The sequence below is a fragment of the Bombina bombina genome, chromosome 4 (genome assembly GCF_027579735.1).
Source record: "Bombina bombina isolate aBomBom1 chromosome 4, aBomBom1.pri, whole genome shotgun sequence".
NCBI classification, from domain to species: domain Eukaryota; kingdom Metazoa; phylum Chordata; class Amphibia; order Anura; family Bombinatoridae; genus Bombina; species Bombina bombina.
Genome location: NC_069502.1, coordinates 155272351 through 155292430, shown reverse-complemented (window position 1 = coordinate 155292430; position 20080 = coordinate 155272351). Strand labels below are relative to the sequence as shown.

General features: G+C 38.7%; 1 protein-coding gene across 3 annotated transcripts in view; it reads right to left on the bottom strand.

Moving 5' to 3' along the window:
• The window catches only part of NBAS (NBAS subunit of NRZ tethering complex), a 1903611-nt gene that overhangs the window by 1324996 nt on the left and 558535 nt on the right, over window positions 1-20080 (bottom strand). For all 3 annotated transcript variants that reach the window (XM_053709663.1, XM_053709664.1, XM_053709665.1), the window contains exons 20-21: window positions 18740-18844; window positions 11467-11603 (exon numbers count right to left, since the gene is read on the bottom strand). In XM_053709663.1, coding sequence (XP_053565638.1) covers window positions 11467-11603; window positions 18740-18844 — 242 coding nt within the window. The remainder of the gene's footprint in view (window positions 1-11466; window positions 11604-18739; window positions 18845-20080) is intronic.

Here is a 20080-nt window from a genome sequence, read left to right as displayed (position 1 = left end):
TCATCTGATAGTGGTAATCTATCTACCGAGGAGAATAAGCAATATTTATCAGCACCCAAGCCCTCTCAGATGGTATTTACTGCGACTCAAGCTGCCGCAAGCAGAACATTCCATCCAACACAGACATTTAAAGTTTCTGAACAGCCTAATGTAAGCGATCGCAATTGCATGACTGACCCCATTACCTCATACTATGCTCTAGACCTCCGCGAGAAAGAATGGGAGGGAGCGCAACAAGCACAGTCAGGCTCTGCCTACATTGCGGAGGACAAGTTGCTATGTCGCCTACCAGATGGCGGCGTAGAGTCAGAGGTTTGTGTAGACCTACTGTCACTTGAGCCTGGAAGCTCTTTCCAATCTATTCCTCTAGATAGCTTCAGGGAGGATAACATTACCACTACCGCCGAACCCTCCTACACAGATGTACTCCCTACAGAGCGGGCACACAGATCAGAGGACTTACGCATTTTATTTGCCCAGCCTAAGAACTTGCCTGGGTCGAGCAGGGGAAGAGCCCTCATGGAGTGGGTTCTGTGCAAAATGTTGACACCTTCTATTTCATGGCGCTTCAGGCTATGCAACCTAGAAGAGGATGAGCGTCAACTGCGACAACTTCGCCAGCATGAGAGAATGACAGGGAACCTATTAATGAACCTAAATTACTATGAGAGGGGTTAGAAACCTCTGTCAGATTTTTGAGACATAGGCTTTCTGATGCCATTAGACTACCATGGTTGGTGGTGCGCAATGTTCTTGTAATAGGTTATTATATGTTAACATGTTGGCTGAGCCTGTTATTCATTTTCACACTTTTTTTTTTTTTTTTGGAAGTGTTATTTCTCGTGAAGTTTTTCAGAGTTGCAGACTGGTTGCTATATTATCTATCCATACCCTTTCTCCCATGCAGAGTTCCTATATATGTGATACCTGAGTTGCCAAACCCTGGCTACATATGAGCACACATAGGCTGAGTCCCACGCTGCAGAATTATGCTACAATAATGCCTATTTATTACATATGTACTACAACTAGTTAATGTTTGCACTGATATTTTAGCAGCAGTAGAGTTATAGACCTCTAGTTTTTCATGTACATACGTATATAGACTCTCCATACGTGACAATAGCTTTTGCTGCACCAGTTAGCGGCTAAATGGTATATATCAGCATAAGACAGTTTATGAGCCTATATATAAACACCCTGTTAATGATCCTAGATGTCACAAGCAGCTCTTATGGGCAGGTATGGGGTCTTTTATATTTTGGTTGCATGTGTTAACCTGAAATAATTTAAAATGTGCTGCAACTGGTGTGTGTGAGTACTCTGGAGTGTCTCTATTCCTAGTGCTAAGAGAGAACTATTGACATATATTTAAGCCTTTGCATTACCCTGTTTCTGTTTTGCTTAACATTGATCTTACTAATAATTGTACTATTTGGGGGTCGGGCTGCCTGCGGCCGGGGCAGCAAGTCCCCCTTTGGCATGGTATCTGAGGAGTGCGAGCTCTTATCTGTTATTGGGACTTTTGAGAAAGGCTGCTGCGTATACACACAATAGACATTCATCAGTCCTCCATTTGTGACCATGGATCTTATATCCAACATTTGGCTTTTATCAGATATATTCCACTTGTTATACTCTAATTTTCACCTCCTCCTCCTCTCCCCCCCCCCCCATAATGTACCCCCCTTTCTAGGAGGGATAACTTTGCGGTTTCTCTTACCTATACCGCACCATAGATTTCATACTATACCTACTCATTATACCATACTTATATTTAACTGTGTAAATGGCGCCTTCATTATTGGTACCCCTTGAATTATCACCTTCTAACTAATTTATCCCATTTTAAATCTCAGACCATACCTGCGTGTATTAACACAATATTTAAGCGAATGAATGGCGCCCTCAGTATTAATATCTCGTGACACACTAAATGCTAACCTATTCAAGATTTTTCTCCACTTATTCATTTTCCTCCTCCTGAGTTTCTTGCATGTACCAAGAGGTTCTAGTGCTATCACCTGTGTTCATTGAGGAAACATCATATATCTTATGTTTTATGTCTAGCTTCTATAATAATGGAAAAATGAGGTTCCAGTCTTGACCATAGTATTATCTGTGTTATTAATTTTATCCATGTATATGGAGACAGTATATTTGAAATGTATCATCTATGTCTGACCTGTGATATGTTACTCTACATAAGCTGTATTGGTTTACGCACAACCTCAATAAAAAATTCTTTATAAAAAAAAAAATTAGCAACATACACTCATGGAAAGAACAAACAAACACAACAGCCGTTCCTTTAAACCATGTCCCCCAAGTATTCCCAGCCGATTAACAGGAAACTTGGCATCAGTCTGGGAGGCATGTAGGCTACGGAATCGGCAAACAATTTACACACAAATGTGTTTTGGCCAGTAAAACCAAAGTCTGCTCACAAATCCCAATGCCAAACACCTACCAGAAATGATCTGTGGTTGTAATAAAGACCAATAAACGAAATGTAATATTGTTAATAGTTTACTAACAGTCCACGAGGAAACACAGCATTGAATTACAAATGATTTAAACGAAAATGTTTTTGTAGCCGGTCTTGACTTTATTTTTATTGGTGTCTATGACCACAGGTCATTTCCAGTAGATGGTCAAACCATAAATTAACATAAAACACTCCGTAACACAACTTCAGCTTCACATAAGGGGGGAGATATTTAATTTATTCACATATATAAATATGCAGGGGTTTTTTTTGTCTGATGAAGGGGCTTATCACCTAAAAAAATCGCTATTACAGCTTGCATTTAAAAGACCAGTGAGAGCCGCTTCCCTCTCATACACTATATATATAAAAAAATAATATATATATATATATATATATATATATATATATACACACACACATATACACACCCATACATAGATACATACATATTAAAGATGATGTCATCGGCCCCTTTGTCACTGCCATTCAGAATTTAAATTCCAGACCGACGGCCTTTGTTAGGGCGATAGGGCACCAATCTAAAACATTCCAAATTCTTAACGGCACCAGACAGGGGTGCCCACTTTCTCCTTTCTTGTATGCTCTGTGCATAGAACCTCTCGCAAACACAATACGACAGTCCCCAGACTTAACAGTGTTAGAATTGGGACCCTATAACCATAAGATTAAATTATTTGCAGATGACGTCTTACTGACCCTGACAAGACCATTGATATCACTTCCTAACCTATATTCGACTTTAGAAGACTTTTTGACTATTTCAGGATACAAAATCAATAGAGATAAATGCGAATAACTCCAGTTCGCATTACCCAAAACCACAATAAAAATTAGAGGCCAACTTTGACTTCAAGTGGGCCAAAAATTCAATCCAATATTTGGGGATAAATTTAACCACGCATTCTACATACCTATATAAGGCAAACTATTTACCACTGTTTAAAACTATTAGGACAGATATGGCTAATTGGTTAAAAGCGAAATTCTCCTGGTATGGGAGACTGTCCTCCCTAAAGATGAATGTCCTACCGAGACTGATGTATTTATTTAGAGCATTGCCAATTAAAGCACATAAACCAGATATAGACGCACTACAAGCTACCATGAACAGGTTTCTTAGAAAAATTAAGCAAGGCAGAATTCCATTTCAGGTCCTGACGACACAAAGACAATTAGGGGGGGGTGGGGGCCCCAAACCTTTGGGACTATTATTATGAGGCAAGAATAGCTCAAATCTCACTATTTGATAAAAGAGGGGCGGATATGGTCTGGCCGGGATTAGAGACTCATTTGGGGGGCTATGAGTCTCCAGGAGAAATTATTTGGGATAGGACAGAGGCGAGGAGAGTTCATAAATCAGGAATCACAGAGATGTCACGACAACTCTGGGTTTCAGCGACCAAAAACCTTGAGCTAATGGCGCTTAAATCTAAACTAATTCCTCTAAGATGTATCGTTCTGGGGGAATGTAGACCCCTGGTGGACAAGTGGGAAAACAAGAGACTTTATAGAGTGGCAGATTTTGTATCTAATGGGAGTCCTACTACACACGCTCAATTACAGCTTAAACTAGAGGATTTACACTTGTATTAGTTTTTATATTTGCAGATTGCCTCGGCTTTAAAGAGTTATCTTTCTGATACCACACACCAACAACTCCCGCAACTGGAAAAGAAAAGCAGTTCTAGGGACAGACCAAAACATGCTATATCATATTTATACATTTGTATCCAAAAAGCAAGACATAACACAAAATCATCAGTTGTGAGTAAGTGGGAAGTAGACCTAACAAGGGAAGAAGAGATAGAGAAATGGGAGAGTACATTTTTTTTACCCCTGCAAAGGGTTACTTAGTGCGGATCTGAGGGAAAATGCTATAAAGATTAAGTTTAGATGGTACCTTATGCCCCTAAAAACCTCTCACCTGTCCATTGGAGGCTCTAGACTTTGTTATAGGGGTTGTGGGGCAGTTGGAAAATATCTTCACATGTGGTGGGAGTGTCCAGGAATAAGGACTATATGGTCCAATCTTTCTAAGTTGTTGAGCAACATATTAAATGAAAACATTGTCCTCACTAGGGAACAAGCGTTATTGCATGAAAAAATCATAGGGTTGAACTCCCCCACCAATACTTTGGTTAGGATTCTATGTACCACTACCAGGACCAGTATTGCGAAAAATTGGAAAACAGGGGTCCCAGAATGGTCAGAGATTATGGCTCGAATGAAGCACATATATTGTAAGTACGAAACGGCAGCATATATTTAAAACACACTAGATTCTTTTAACAAGGTGTGGCTCTACTGGATTCACCAGGGGGACAAAATGTGAAATACGCAGGGGTAAGTCAGGGGAAGGAGGTAGTGAGTAGTGAGGACTGTTGTTATTTTTCTTTGGTTACATCTCACTGATGATGTTTGATTTTCTGGAGATATTATCAGAGTTATGCGGGTGTAACTGTTGTGTAATTATATGTATATCACTAAATACTCAAAAATTATTTCAATCTAAAGATGATGTCATCGACAGTGCTAACAAGGGGCGTGGGGTAGGTTAAGTTAGGAATATCCTTTTGAATGTTTCATAGAAAACCTAAACTCTGGTTTTAACTTAATTTTTTTGCCATTTTTTTCTTTCTTTCCCCAATTGAATTGGTGTATTGAAGTATAGGTGGAATGCTTTGAAAAACAGAATTTATGCTTACCTGATAAATTACTTTCTCCAACGGTGTGTCCGGTCCACAGCGTCATCCATAACTTGTGGGAATATTCTCTTCCCCAACAGGAAATGGCAAAGAGCACAGCAAAAGCTGTCCATATAGCCCCTCCCAGGCTCCGCCCCCCCAGTCATTCGACCAACGGTTAGGAGAAAAAAAGGAGAAACTATAGGGTGCCGTGGTGACTGTAGTGTATAGAGAAAGAAATTTTTCAAACCTGATTAAAAAACCAGGGCGGGCCGTGGACCGGACACACCGTTGGAGAAAGTAATTTATCAGGTAAGCATAAATTCTGTTTTCTCCAACATTGGTGTGTCCGGTCCACGGCGTCATCCATAACTTGTGGGAACCAATACCAAAGCTTTAGGACACGGATGAAGGGAGGGAGCAAATCAAGTTACCTAAACAGAAGGCACCACGGCTTGCAAAACGTTTCTCCCAAAAATAGCCTCCGAAGAAGCATAAGTATCAAATTTGTAGAATTTGGCAAAAGTGTGCAGAGAAGACCAAGTCACTCCCTTGCATATCTGATCAACAGAAGCCTCGTTCTTGAAGGCCCATGTGGAAGCCACAGACCTAGTAGAGTGAGCTGTGATTCGTTCAGGAGGCTGCCGTCTGGCAGTCTCATAAGCCAATCGGATGATGCTTTTCAGCCAGAAAGAAAGAGAGGTAGCAGTAGCTTTTTGTCCTCTCCTCTTACCAGAATAAACGACAAACAAAGAAGAAGTTTGTCTGAAATACTTTATTGCTTCTAAATAGAACTTTAAAGCACGGACTACATCTAAATTGTGTAACAAACGTTCCTTCTTTGAAACTGGATTCGGACACAAAGAAGGAACAACTATTTCCTGGTTAATGTTCTTGTTGGAAACAACTTTTGGAAGAAAACCAGGCTTGGTACGCAAAACAACCTTATCTGAATGGAACACCAGATAGCGTGGATCACACTGCAAAGCAGATAATTCAGAAACTCTTCTAGCAGAAGAAATAGCAACCAAAAACAAAACTTTCCAAGATAGTAACTTGATATCTATGGAATATAAGGGTTCAAACGGAACCCCTTGAAGAACTGAAAGAACTAAATTTAGACTCCAGGGAGGAGTCAAGGGTCTGTAAATAGGCTTGATTCTAACCAAAGGCTGTACAAAAGCGTGTACATCTGGCACAGCTGCCAGTCGTTTGTGTAACAAGACAGATAAAGCAGAAATCTGTCCTTTTAGAGAACTCGCTGACAATCCCTTATCCAAACCTTCTTGGAGAAAGGAGAGGATCCTAGGAAATTTAATCTTACTCCAGGAGAATCCCTTGGATTCACACCAACAGATATATCTTTTCCATATTTTATGGTAAATTTTTCTAGTCACAGGTTTTCTGGCTTGGACCAGAGTATCTATCACTGAATCTGAAAACCCACGCTTGGATAAAATCAAACGTTCAATTTCCAAGCAGTCAGCTGCAGAGAAACTAGATTTGGATGTTCGAATGGACCTTGTACTAGAAGATCCTGTCTCAAAGGTAGCTTCCATGGTGGAGCCGATGACATATTCACCAGGTCTGCATACCAAGTCCTGCGCCGCCATGATGGAGCTATCAGAATAACCGAGGCCTTCTCCTGTTTGATCCTGGCTACAAGCCTGGGAAGGAGAGGGAACGGTGGAAACGCATAAGCTAGGTTGAACGACCAAGGCGCCACTAATGCATCCACTAGAGCCGCCTTGGGATCCCTGGATCTGGACCCGTAGCAAGGAACCTTGAAGTTCTGACGAGACGCCATCAGATCCATGTCTGGAATGCCCCATAATTGAGTCAACTGGGCAAACACCTCTGGGTGGAGTTCCCACTCCCCCGGATGGAAAGTCTGACGACTCAGATAATCCGCCTCCCAGTTGTCTACTCCTGGGATGTGGATTGCAGAAAGGTGGCAGGAGTGATCCTCCACCCATTTGATGATTTTGGACACCTCTCTCATCGCCAAGGAACTCCTTGTTCCCCCCTGATGGTTGATGTAAGCTACAGTCGTCATGTTGTCTGACTGGAATCTTATGAATCCGGCCTTCGCTAGTTGAGGCCAAGCCCGAAGAGCATTGAATATCGCTCTCAGTTCCAGGATGTTTATCGGGAGAAGAGACTCTTCCCGAGACCATAGACCCTGAGCTTTCAGGGAATCCCAGACCGCGCCCCAGCCTAATAGACTGGCGTCGGTCGTGACAATGACCCACTCTGGTCTGCAGAAACTCATTCCCTGAGACAGGTGATCTTGGGTCAACCACCAACGGAGTGAGTCTCTGGTCATCTGGTCTACTTGAATCATTGGAGACAAGTCTGTATAGTCCCCATTCCACTGCTTGAGCATGCACAGTTGTAATGGTCTTAGATGAATTCGAGCAAAAGGAACTATGTCCATTGCTGCAACCATCAACCCTACTACTTCCATGCACTGAGCTATGGAAGGCTTCAGAATAGAGTGAAGAACTTGACAAGCGTTTAGAAGCTTTGACTTTCTGACTTCTGTCAGGAAGATCTTCATTTCTAAAGAATCTATTATTGTTCCCAAAAAGGAAACTCTTGTCGATGGAGACAGGGAACTCTTTTCTACGTTCACCTTCCACCCGTGAGATCTGAGAAAGGCTAGAACAATGTCTGTATGAGCCTTTGCTTTGGAAAAAGACGACGCTTGGATTAGAATGTCGTCCAGGTAAGGTGCCACTGCAATACCCCTTGGTCTTAGAACCGCTAGAAGGGACCCGAGCACCTTTGTGAAAATCCTTGGAGCAGTGGCTAGCACCAATTGGAAGAGCCACGAACTGATAATGTTTGTCCAGAAAGGCGAACCTTAGGAACTGATGATGATCTTTGTGGATAGGAATATGTAGATACGCATCCTTTAAATCCACGGTAGTCATAAATTGACCCTCCTGGATTGTCGGTAAAATTGTTCGAATGGTTTCCATTTTGAACGATGGAACTCTGAGAAATTTGTTTAGAATTTTTAAATCCAGAATTGGTCTGAAAGTTCCCTCTTTTTTGGGAACTACAAACAGATTTGAGAAAAACCCCTGACCTTGTTCCACATTTGGAACTGGGTGTATCACTCCCATCTTTAACAGGTCTTCTACACAATGTAAGAATGCCTGTCTCTTTATTTGGTTTGAAGATAAGTGAGACATGTGGAACCTTCCCCTTGGGGGTAGTTCCTTGAATTCTAGAAGATAACCCTGAGAGACTATTTCTAGTGCCCAGGGATCCTGAACATCTCTTGCCCAAGCCTGAGCAAAGAGAGAGAGTCTGCCCCCTACTAGATCCGGTCCCGGATCGGGGGCTACCCCTTCATAATGTTTTGGTAGCAGCAGCAGGCTTCTTGGCCTGTTTACCCTTGTTCCAGCCTTGCATTGGTTTCCAAGCTGGTTTAGTCTGGGAAGCGTTACCCTCTTGTCTAGAGGCTGCAGAGTTGGAAGCCGGTCCGTTCCTGAAATTGCGAAAGGAATGAAAATTGGACTTATTCTTAGCCTTGAAAGGTCTATCTTGTGGGAGGGCATGGCCCTTTCCCCCAGTGATGTCTGAAATAATCTCTTTCAATTCTGGCCCAAAAAGGGTCTTACCTTTCAAAGGGATATTAAGCAATTTTGTCTTGGAAGATACATCCGCCGACCAAGACTTTAGCCAGAGCGCTCTGCGCGCCACAATTGCAAACCCTGAATTTTTCGCCGCTAACCTCGCTAACTGCAAAGCAGCGTCTAAAATAAAGGAATTAGCTAATTTAAGTGCGTGAATTCTGTCCATGACTTCCTCATACGGAGTCTCCCTACTGAGCGACTTTTCCAGTTCCTCGAACCAGAACCACGCCGCTGTAGTGACAGGAATAATGCACGAAATAGGTTGAAGGAGGTAACCTTGCTGTACAAAAATCTTTTTAAGCAAACCCTCCAATTTTTATCCATAGGATCTTTGAAAGCACAATTGTCCTCTATAGGAATGGTCGTGCGCTTGGCTAGTGTAGAAACCGCCCCCTCGACCTTAGGGACTGTTTGCCATAAGTCCTTCCTGGGGTCGACCATAGGGTACAATTTCTTAAATATAGGAGGAGGGACAAAAGGTATGCCTGGCTTCTCCCACTCCTTATTTACTATGTCCGCCACCCGTTTAGGTATCGGAAAGGCATCAGGGTGCACTGGGACCTCTAGGAACTTGTCCATCTTGCACAATTTTTCTGGGATGACCAGATTGTCACAATCATCCAGAGTAGAAAGCACCTCCTTAAGTAATGCGCGGAGATGCTCTAATTTAAATTTAAATGTCACAATGTCAGGTTCTGCCTGCTGAGAAATTCTTCCTGTATCAGAAATTTCCCCATCTGACAAACCCTCCCTCACTGCCACTTCAGATTGGTGTGAGGGTATGACAGAAAAATTATCATCAGCGCCCTCCTGCTCTACAGTGTTTAAAACAGAGCAATCGCGCTCTCTCTGAAATGCTGGCATTTTGGATAAAATATTAGCTATGGAGTTATCCATTACTGCCGTCAATTGTTGCATAGTAACAAGCATTGGCGCGCTAGAAGTACTAGGGGTCGCCTGCGCGGGCATAACTGGTATAGACACAGAAGGAGATGATGTAGAACTATGTCTACTTCCTTCATCTGAGGAATCATCCTGGGCAACCTTACTATCTGTGACAGTACTGTCCTTACTTTGTTTGGACGCTATGGCACAATTATCACATATATTAGAAGGGGGAACCACATTGGCCTCCATACATACAGAACATGATCTATCTGAAGGTACAGACATGTTAAACAGGCTTAAACTGGTTATTAAAGCACAAAAACCGTTTTAAAACAAAACCGTTACTGTCTCTTTAAATGTTAAACAGGGCACACTTTATTACTGAATATGTGAAAAACTATGAAGGATTTATCCAATCTTTACCATATTTTCACCACAGTGTCTTAATGCATTCAAAGTATTTAACCCCAATTTTCAAGCTGTTAACCCTTAAAATGTGGAAACCGGAGCCGTTTGCAATTTTAACCCCACTACAGTCCCAGCCACAGCCTTTGTTGCGACTTTACCAATCCCAGGGGGGTATACGATACCAATTCAAGCCTTCTAGGAACGTTTTCAGTGGATACCAGACCCTCACACATGCAGCTGCATGCACTGTACTCAAAAGTAACTGCGCAATAATGGCGCGAAAATGAGGCTCTGCCTACTATAGCGAAAGGCCCTTCCTGACTGGGAAGGTGTCTAAACTAGTGCCTGGCGATAAAAAACGTTCCCCAAACAATAAAAGTGTGAAGATTACTTCAAACTTTCAAAATATAACTTAAATATACAATCGATTTAGCCCTTAAGAGTGTCCACCAGTTAATAGCCCATAATAAGCCCTTTATTCTGTCTGAGTCTAAGAAAATGGCTTACCGATCCCCATGAGGGAAAATGACAGCCTTCCAGCATTACACAGTCTTGTTAGAAAAATGGCTAGTCATACCTTGAGCAGAAAAGTCTGCAAACTGTTCCCCCCAAAAGTTCTCTCAGCTCAACAGTCCTGCGTGGGAACAGCAATTGATTTTAGTTACTGCTGCTAAAATCATACTCCTCTTTTAAACAGAACTCTTCATCTCTTTCTGTTTCAGAGTAAATAGTACATACCAGCACTATTTTAAAATAACAAACTCTTGATAGAAGAATAAAAAACTACAACACCACATACTCTTCACCATCTCCGTGGAGATGCTACTTGTTCAGAGCGGCAAAGAGAATGACTGGGGGGGCGGAGCCTGGGAGGGGCTATATGGACAGCTTTTGCTGTGCTCTTTGCCATTTCCTGTTGGGGAAGAGAATATTCCCACAAGTTATGGATGACGCCGTGGACTGGACACACCAATGTTGGAGAAACATATTTTTTTATATTTCCTTACTGCAAAATGGTTTAAATAATTCAGAAACTCACTGTACTCCAAATCAATGGAGGTTATCGCATTGCAAATGGCTAACTGTAACCAATCACTGTTCAAAATATATTTTTTTAAATATAAAGTCACAATCTAGGTGTTATATATGAAAATATAGTCAATAATTGGGACCTTTATTACTGAAGAGAAAGAAAGAGAGAGAGAGAGAGAGAGAGAGAGACATTTACTGCTTTAAGACATGAGATATGCTGAAACAATCAGCATCATTAAAGTCATGGGTCACACAGCTATCAAACTGATTGCTCTACAGCACAACATAACCTTACCAAGCCTCTGGCAGCAAGATGGAATACTCATGTGGTGAAGTGGTCTCTGGAAAATTGGAAAGAATTGGCAGGATATGCGGTAGAAGGTCTGATCCATGGAAAGTGAAGAGGATTTTAAGCGCTTGCACATTACTTTCCTGAGGGAGGAGGGAAAAAAATGATAGAGCTTTATGACGGGACCTTGGATCAAATCACAGCAATAGGTTTACACTAAATCATAACCCAGTGGCCTACAATAAAAAGGCACACAACAGATTGTTGAATGCCCAAGCAAAAATAATTTACTGTTGCACAATTAAATAGCTCTTTATTAAAATGTACACCACAAATACATGGTGAAAGAACCACGATATATTGTGCAGTAAATAGTGTGAATTTAATGAACAGATATTCAGGTAAATACTTACTGCAGCATCACTATATTATAAGAGTAGTATCATGTTTAAAATTCTGGTGGAAAATAACTGTGATTAGTTATTTTTAAGGCCTGCTTCATTATTAAAAGTTCTTATTCTATTTTAGTGAGAGAGCCCATCCATATTTCAACCTATAAGAAAATGAATCAAAATATGACTGTGCTGTAGCTAAAGTGGCAAAATGTAATAGGTAATATTGTTAAAAACATAATTTATGCTTGCCTGATATATTAATTTCTTTCATGGTGGTGAAAGTCCACAATCCATTACTCCTGGGAATTACTCTTCCTTACTACTAGGAGGAGGCTAACATTCCCAAACCCCAAGAGCTCTATAAAACATACCTCAGTCTATCAGAGATGCAATTGTTCACAATATTTCATCCTGGTGTTCCAAAAGCTTACCCTGGATGGGATGCATTAATGTAATCTAAATTAATCTTTCCCCCGGCTACTATACATTCCAAACTCTCCCTATTGCAATACCTGATACTTATATACCTAATTTGCAAAACGTTTATAGCGACTTTATCTGGAATAAGAAACCACTGAGAATAAACAGATAATGATGCTTCCTAAATCTCGGGTGGGTTTAGGGGTCCCTGATCTAGATATTTATTGTACAGTTATTTTTCTTCGCAGGATAGTAGACTGGAAAATACAAAAAAAAATTAAAAGTGGGTCCAATTAGAGCAAACTATCAATAAGTCTACTTAGCTGGGAAGACTATGCTGGATTCCCCACTCACATACAAATGTTTCTTTTAGCTCAAACCATATCACTAGAGAGACTTTGAAAGTTTAGGGGAAATATAATAGAACCAACCCATACGCATCATCTAATCCTTCCTCATTGACCTCCCTAATTGATATTGATTACTTTCCTCAAGGGAATTTGATTTTTCACACATATACTTACCAGCTACCAGATGTAGCTGTTTATTCATTAACTGAAAGCGAGAACTTGTTACTTTAAACAGAACTAATTGACAAGGGCTTCTCCAGGCTTCATAATTGGTTTCATTATCGACAAGTTCAAAACTACCTCTATATGCACAAATCATCTCAAAAAATCTACTCCATTACCACACACTATTTCCCTTATCTATAAGTTTTTGAATCAAGCACCTCCTGGATATCTTCCAGATAGCATAGAAAGGTGGGAAAGGGTCACATCTTCCTCTCCATCTCATCTTCTTCAGTATCTCTAGACTTAGTTGAAATGAATTATAAAATAATACACAGGTGGTACTACACTCCTAATAAATTACATAGATTATTCAAAAATAGAAGTAATAAATATTGGAAGTGTGGTGACATTAACAGTAACCATTGGCATATGTGGAGGTGGCGTTCTATTATCAATACCTATTGGTGACAAAGTATTACAGAAATAGAAAAGGTGCTATGCAAACAGGTTCCTTTTGTGCTATTGATTTGGGTGTTAAACAAAACGTCAAAATTACCCTACCATTTTTCATAGGAAATTATTTCAAATAATTGTAAACAGTGCAAGGTTCATCCTAGATAAAAAATGGAAAAGCAAAGAGCCCCCCTTAGTACTGATGTGGAGACAAAGTCTCAGATATACTAGACGTATAGCCAAGCAAAATGAGGTAAGAAAAAGGAATAAGAGCCTAAAAAAGAAGCAGGAGTACCATAAAAGAAACTAATTTATCAGGTAAGCATAAATTATGTTTTCTTTCATAGAGGTTGTAAGAGTTCAAGATCCATTACTCCTGGGAACTAATACCTAAGCTGTGGAGTCCACAAGTATTATAAAGTAAGGGATTTAAAAAACATCTTTTTTGACTGAGAAAATAAATCCATAACACAACATAAACAAAAAATACACATTAAAAATAAATCAATCAGGCAAGAAAAAAAATCAAGCTAAGAAAAATGCCACAAGGATCATCCTACCAAAGAAGCAAAAGCATCAGAATTTTGTAAAAGAATACAAAGAAGACCAAGTAGCTGCTTTGCAAATTTGATCAACTGAAGCCTCATTATTAAAAGCCCAAGAAGTGGCGGCTGACCTAGTAGAATGAGCAGTAATTCAGTGCGGTGGAATCTGAACTGCCTCCATGTAAGCCTTGTGAATCAAGAGTTTCACCCAAGAGACCAAAGAAACATCATAAACTTTCTTACTTTTTCTCGCACCAAGTCCTTAGTAGCATCAATATAATATTTAAATGCTCTAACAACACCCAAATTATGCAAAGAACTCTCTGAAGCATTCTTAGGAGGCAAAGAAGGGACAACCAATGTCTCTGTTATCTGAAGAAAAACCTTAAGGTAAAAAATCAGAAGTCCATAAAACTGCTTTATCCTGATGAAAAACAATATAAGGGGAATCACAAGAAAGAGCAGATAACCATAAAACTCTTCTAGCAGAAGAAATAGCCAAAGGAATAAAACCTTACAAGAAAGCAGTTTAATATCCACCTTATACAAAGGTTAACAAGGAGGTGCCTGCCAGGGAGGAAAAAATGGCTTGACCACAGGCTTAATAAAGGCCAAAGTCTGAACAAAATCATGAATATCAGGAAGATTAGCAATATTCCTATTAAATAAAACAAAATAGACGTGTGTAGTCTCAATAAGCGTTAAATAGATGTGCTCTTTTCGGTTACATGTAGACCCGAAAGCCGGCACGCGCCAAAAAATTCAACACATGCAAAACAGCAAGGGGAATAATGTATAGATTCTGTCCCAGGGCTATATATAACAATGTCTAAATATAATAAATAAATGTTCATAATAAGGTTGTGAAGTGTCTAAATGTTAAAAACATTTCACACTCATCCACCAGAAACAACCGGTAAACAGTCAAACCAGTACTGAAACATATCATCAGAGGTTATGGAATAGGAGTATATTGTAGATCCATAGGAGGTGATAAAAGACAAGACCCTGCAACCAATTACGTCTGTGAAAGGTTTCCCATGAGGTGAAAAAGGAGCCACAAACCATACCCCATATACATCCCTCTGACAAGCACTTTACTCTTGAGGGGAAACTGGGCCTCAATAAAGACTGAGAACCCCTCTTTATGAAGTATCAAATGCACATCTTCATTCTTCAACAACATCCAGCAGAGGCAAAGTAAAGACTGAGGTACATGGGAGGTGGGAGGGGTTGTATAAAGTAATTACTAGGAGTAATCGATTGTTGACTCTCAACACCAGTATGAAAGAAAGTACTGTGCATCCTGGGATATTTAAAGGGGCAATAAACATTTTCCTTTCATGAATCAGATAGAGCTTAACATTTTTAAACAATTTCCCAATTTACTTCTATCTAATTATTTATTTTTCTTGGTATCTTTTGTTGAAACTCATAGTTAGGTAGACTTAGGAGCAGCAATGCATTACTGGGAGCTAGCTGCTGATTGGTGGCTGCAGATATATGATTCTTTTTACTGGCCCATCAGATGTGCTTAGCTAGCTCCCAGTAGAAAATTGCTGTTTATTCAACAAAGAACAGCAAGACAATGAAGCAAATGTGATAAAGTAAATTGGAAAGTTATATCTGAATCATGAATGAAACACTTTAAAGGGGCATTAAACTAATTGTATATATGCATACAATATGTTATTATGTAAGCACTACAATGCAAAAGTTCAGAAAACAGAGACATTTTTGTTAAAGGACCACTCAATGCAGAGATATTGCATTATTAACAAGTACATAATTAAAATACAATGCAATAACACCTACTCTGAATTTCAAATAAACAGTAGATTTTGTTTCTGACAAATGCATCCCCCCCCCTTTTTCCGGCCCACTGTATCATGTGACAGACATAAGCCAATCACAGACTAGTATGCGTATACCCTGTGAGCTTGTGTACATTCTCAGAAGAATCTTGTTCCCCAGAAAGTGTGAATATAAAAAGACTGTGCAAAATTTAATAATGGAAGTAAATTAGAAAGTGTCTTCAAACTGCATGTTCTATCTGAAGTTTATTTCGACTTGAGTGTCCTTTTAAATATTTAAACTGTCATTTTGACAGCAAAATATACATTAAAGTATTTCTATCTTATTTGATCTGCTATGGCCAATACAAGATATATACAAATGAGCTTCTGCACTGATCGATCGATTTCTGTGTAGGAAGTGAACTTTTAATACCAAGTTCAAAGTAGTTACATGATTATCTAAGTGAATCTGCACGTCATGCAAACAAGTTTTTCATTTCAGTATTTAAAGTTGATTACCCAACCCAAAAAGCACTGTGGCTATAGGCTAAAAACTTACCTTTAAAGAGTCATCAAAGACCTTGAGATTATATTAAAATGTTTGACAAATAATATATATATATACACACACAAGCATACATACATATACAGCGCTGGAAAAAACACTGCAAAATAATCAATTTCTCTGGTTTTACTATTTACTATAGGCATGTGTTTGAGTAAAATGAACATTTTTTATCTATTCTATACGACTGACATAACAAAAAAGTATACTTCTATTATACCTCTAATAATGCAAAGAAAACTAGATCATATTCATGTTTAAACTTAGTAAGAAGTTTAGAAATCAATATTTGGTGAAATAACCCTGATTTACAGTCACAGCTTTCATGCATCTTTACATGCTCTCTACCTGTCTTTCACATTAGTGTTGGGTGACTTTATGCCACTCCTGACGTACAAATTCAAGCAGCTCAGTTTTGTTTGATGGCTTGTGACCATCCATCTTCCTCATTATCACATTGCAGAGGTTTCCAATGAGGTTCAGTTCTGGAGATTAGGCTGACCATGACAGGGTCTTGATATGGTGGTCGCATGACACATGAAAGCTGGGTAATTCCATTGTGTTGTTTAAAAATGAATATGAACTTGTTTTATTTGCATTATTCAAGGTATGAAAACACTGCATCTTTTTAGTTAAATTGATCAGTTGTCATTTTCTACAATAAATGCTCTAAATGACAATATTTTTATTTGGAATTTGGTAGAAATTTGTCAGTAGTTTATAGAATAAAACATTTTTTCCCAAAACTGATCTATATATATATATATACATACACACGTCTATATTTTGTCGCTTTCCCTGTAAAACCTTGACTCAAAATGTACTATCCTAAAATATTGTGCTTCTTCCTACCTTTGTGTACACTAGGAATCAAGCATATCGCCCAAAGTACATTTAAAAAATCTTGGGGCTATGCGCGTTTGCATTTATGGTATGTTTGTCCTGAATTGTTGAGTTTGCAAACCATTAATAATGTATCATGAGTATGACCATTATAGTCGATATTTACTATTAAGAGGCCTCTAATTAGCTTAACAGTAGGAGGACAAATACATATTTGCTTTCTGTTCAACTAGGCGATATATAGAGGATTTTTGTTATGTGTAGTTGATTTAGCTATATATTTAAAAATATCCACTGAAAAATTCTAACTTTTACAACTGTACACTGTGAAACTTATATTTTAACCCTACATGGCAAAAATTAACACTCTCTCCGTAAATCATTAGATATAATAGGATGATGGAAATGCTGAAATCGCAAAGACCCATAATACAGATGAAGAGGAAAAGCAAATGGAACACTGGATGGGACTTTTTAAGTATATTTTTTAATAATTCTAAATGCAAATAAAGTCCATATCAGACTAAATACATTCCATGCACAACCCTGCCAGAGGCAATCTAAGTAATTTCTCCACCAATTAATTCAGTTAATTTATCACCCATCCTGTCAAACCAATCATCTGTGTTTACTTAGTAAATGTCAGATCTTGTATGACTAAAGACCAATCTGAAGGAGCAGTGCAAGTCAACTCTCAAGGAGGTTCACTTTTTAAGAATTCCAGTTTTTCACAGATTCCAAAATAAAATGCAAAGGTTAGATAACGTAAATTACTCTACATACAAAAAGTCAGTGATACTAATAAAAAAACAAATGCAAAATAATTTAATAAATAAATAAAATGTTACTATATTAAAGGGACACAGTGCTGTAAAACTTGTTGGTCCTAAATGTGTTTTGAATTACTTATTATACCAGCTGCACAGTATTAAATGTATAGGAAATTTTTAATTTAAAATTCAATTTTATATACGAAACAGATTGTAATGTTCCTTGTGGCCAACACCCATTTAAATGTGCTTGTAGGGAGATGAGATCTCATTATCTTATATATCTCTTTAAACACAAAAGCCTACTTATCTTATCTTGTTCTGTATACACAAACGCCAATATTGAGAGCAATTGCAGCTTAGCACATTCCACAGGGAGAATTATTACATAGAGAGTGCAGCATTTCTGGCAGCATCCGGGGACCCGGCAAATGAACCGGAAGTGATACCGGTTCATCTGAGAAAAGTTCAGCCCACTAAGGATAACGGAGTGCCGTAGCAGTGGCGAAACCGAGCCACTAGATAAGATTTAAGGAAAAGACGAACAGCAGGCACTGCAGCGAGGGCTCCATTAAAAGTAAAAAACCTTTATTGAATAAAGGTTTTTTACTTTTAATGGAGCCCTCGCTGCAGTGCCTGCTGTTCGTCTTTTCCTTGGAGAATTATTACAGTTGTTGCCGCTCATTACATAGCTTTTCTATTTATAGACTATTTAATACACTCCATAATGGGAATGAGAAGACATTACAGGAAATACAAGTTTTACTGTACAATGTCCCTTTAAGCACAAGGTGCATTCATATTAAGTTAACTGGAATAACTTTGTTGTGAATTGCTATTGATGTTCAAAACCTCACACAGGGAATTAGTGATGAGTTAACTAACAGTGTGAGATTACAAATTATAATAGAGGTGAAAGGCTGTCCAATGAAAAGGGAATCAATTTTATCTTTATTGTTTTGACTTTGTAACATTACCCGAGCATATGTTCTAGCTGACAGCACAATATTTTGGTTCCTAAACTTCTTGAAGAATTCAGAATCGTATCTTTCCACTGCTTCGTGAGGTCCCCCAAGGATTTCCTTTAGGACAAAGAAACAGATGTTAGAGTTTCAGCAAAGCACAGTAAAACCATAGATTATGAATGGATGATTGCGATCAATTTATCACAAGCCTGGCACATTCAGTATATTAAAAGTGCATTCAGTGTTAGCTTGTCAGGTTTCAGCTTTCTTTGATAGCATGGAAGACAGGGAAATTATTTATTTTGCCTTATTTATCATTCGTTTATGGTATATAGTGTATAGGCCTGCAGGATATGTCTGAGAATAAAACAAAAAGGATAATATAATAGGTCAGATGAAACACCTATTTGCTTATAAAAATTATAGTTGGCTGCTGTTTGTTACTAAATTCATAAATAAGTGAGATTCATTAACAGTTTGTGAGACAGGCAACACGCAAATTAAAAAATTAAATGAGTTCCATGTGGTATTTCCCTCTTTGTACTCGCTTACAACCATTTTGATTAGAACAAGCCACTTCATTAAAGTATTACCAATGATTATAAACTATTTTAATGAACTTGGAAAAAAATCATGCAAGAAAATTTTCATGCTCCTTAAAGGGTACTTTTAAATAACTTTCTAATTGATTTCCATTATCTAAACTGCCTTGTTCTTTGGTATCCTATGTTGAAAACCATACCTAGGTAGGCTTAAGTGCAACAATGCATTGCGAACTAGCTTCTGATTTGTGGCTTCAACAAAGGATACCAAAGAATGAAATATATCTGATAATAGAAGTAAACTGGAAAGTTATTTTAAACTGTATACTCTATCCCTTAAAATAACATATTCCTTAAATAAATAAATAAAGATGTTTGAGCCTCTATTGAGGTCATTATTAAGACCAATAAGCCCCTGTGTAAACAAGCCCCTCGTTTAAAAAAAAACAAAAAAAAAAAAAAAACTATTCCATATGCATTAATCAAAAATGTTGGCAAAGTATATCATAAGGGCATTTTTAAATCATACCAATCATCATCTCTTTCACATTAATGTTACAGAACAATCCTAATGACCTATTTTATATAATAGGGATGTGCATTTGGATCCTTTGTTAGAATCCAAATGCGGAAGAATGTGGTCACTTGTGGCATTCGTCTCTTTTCGGAACCGGGTTTCTTCTTGTAAAAGCACAGTAAGATCTGGATTTACACAGATCTTAGTGCGTTTAACTTTCACAAGAAGTAAAATTACACCGAAAAGAGTCAAGTTCCACGAGCAGCCACCTTCTTCCTCATTTTGATCCTACTT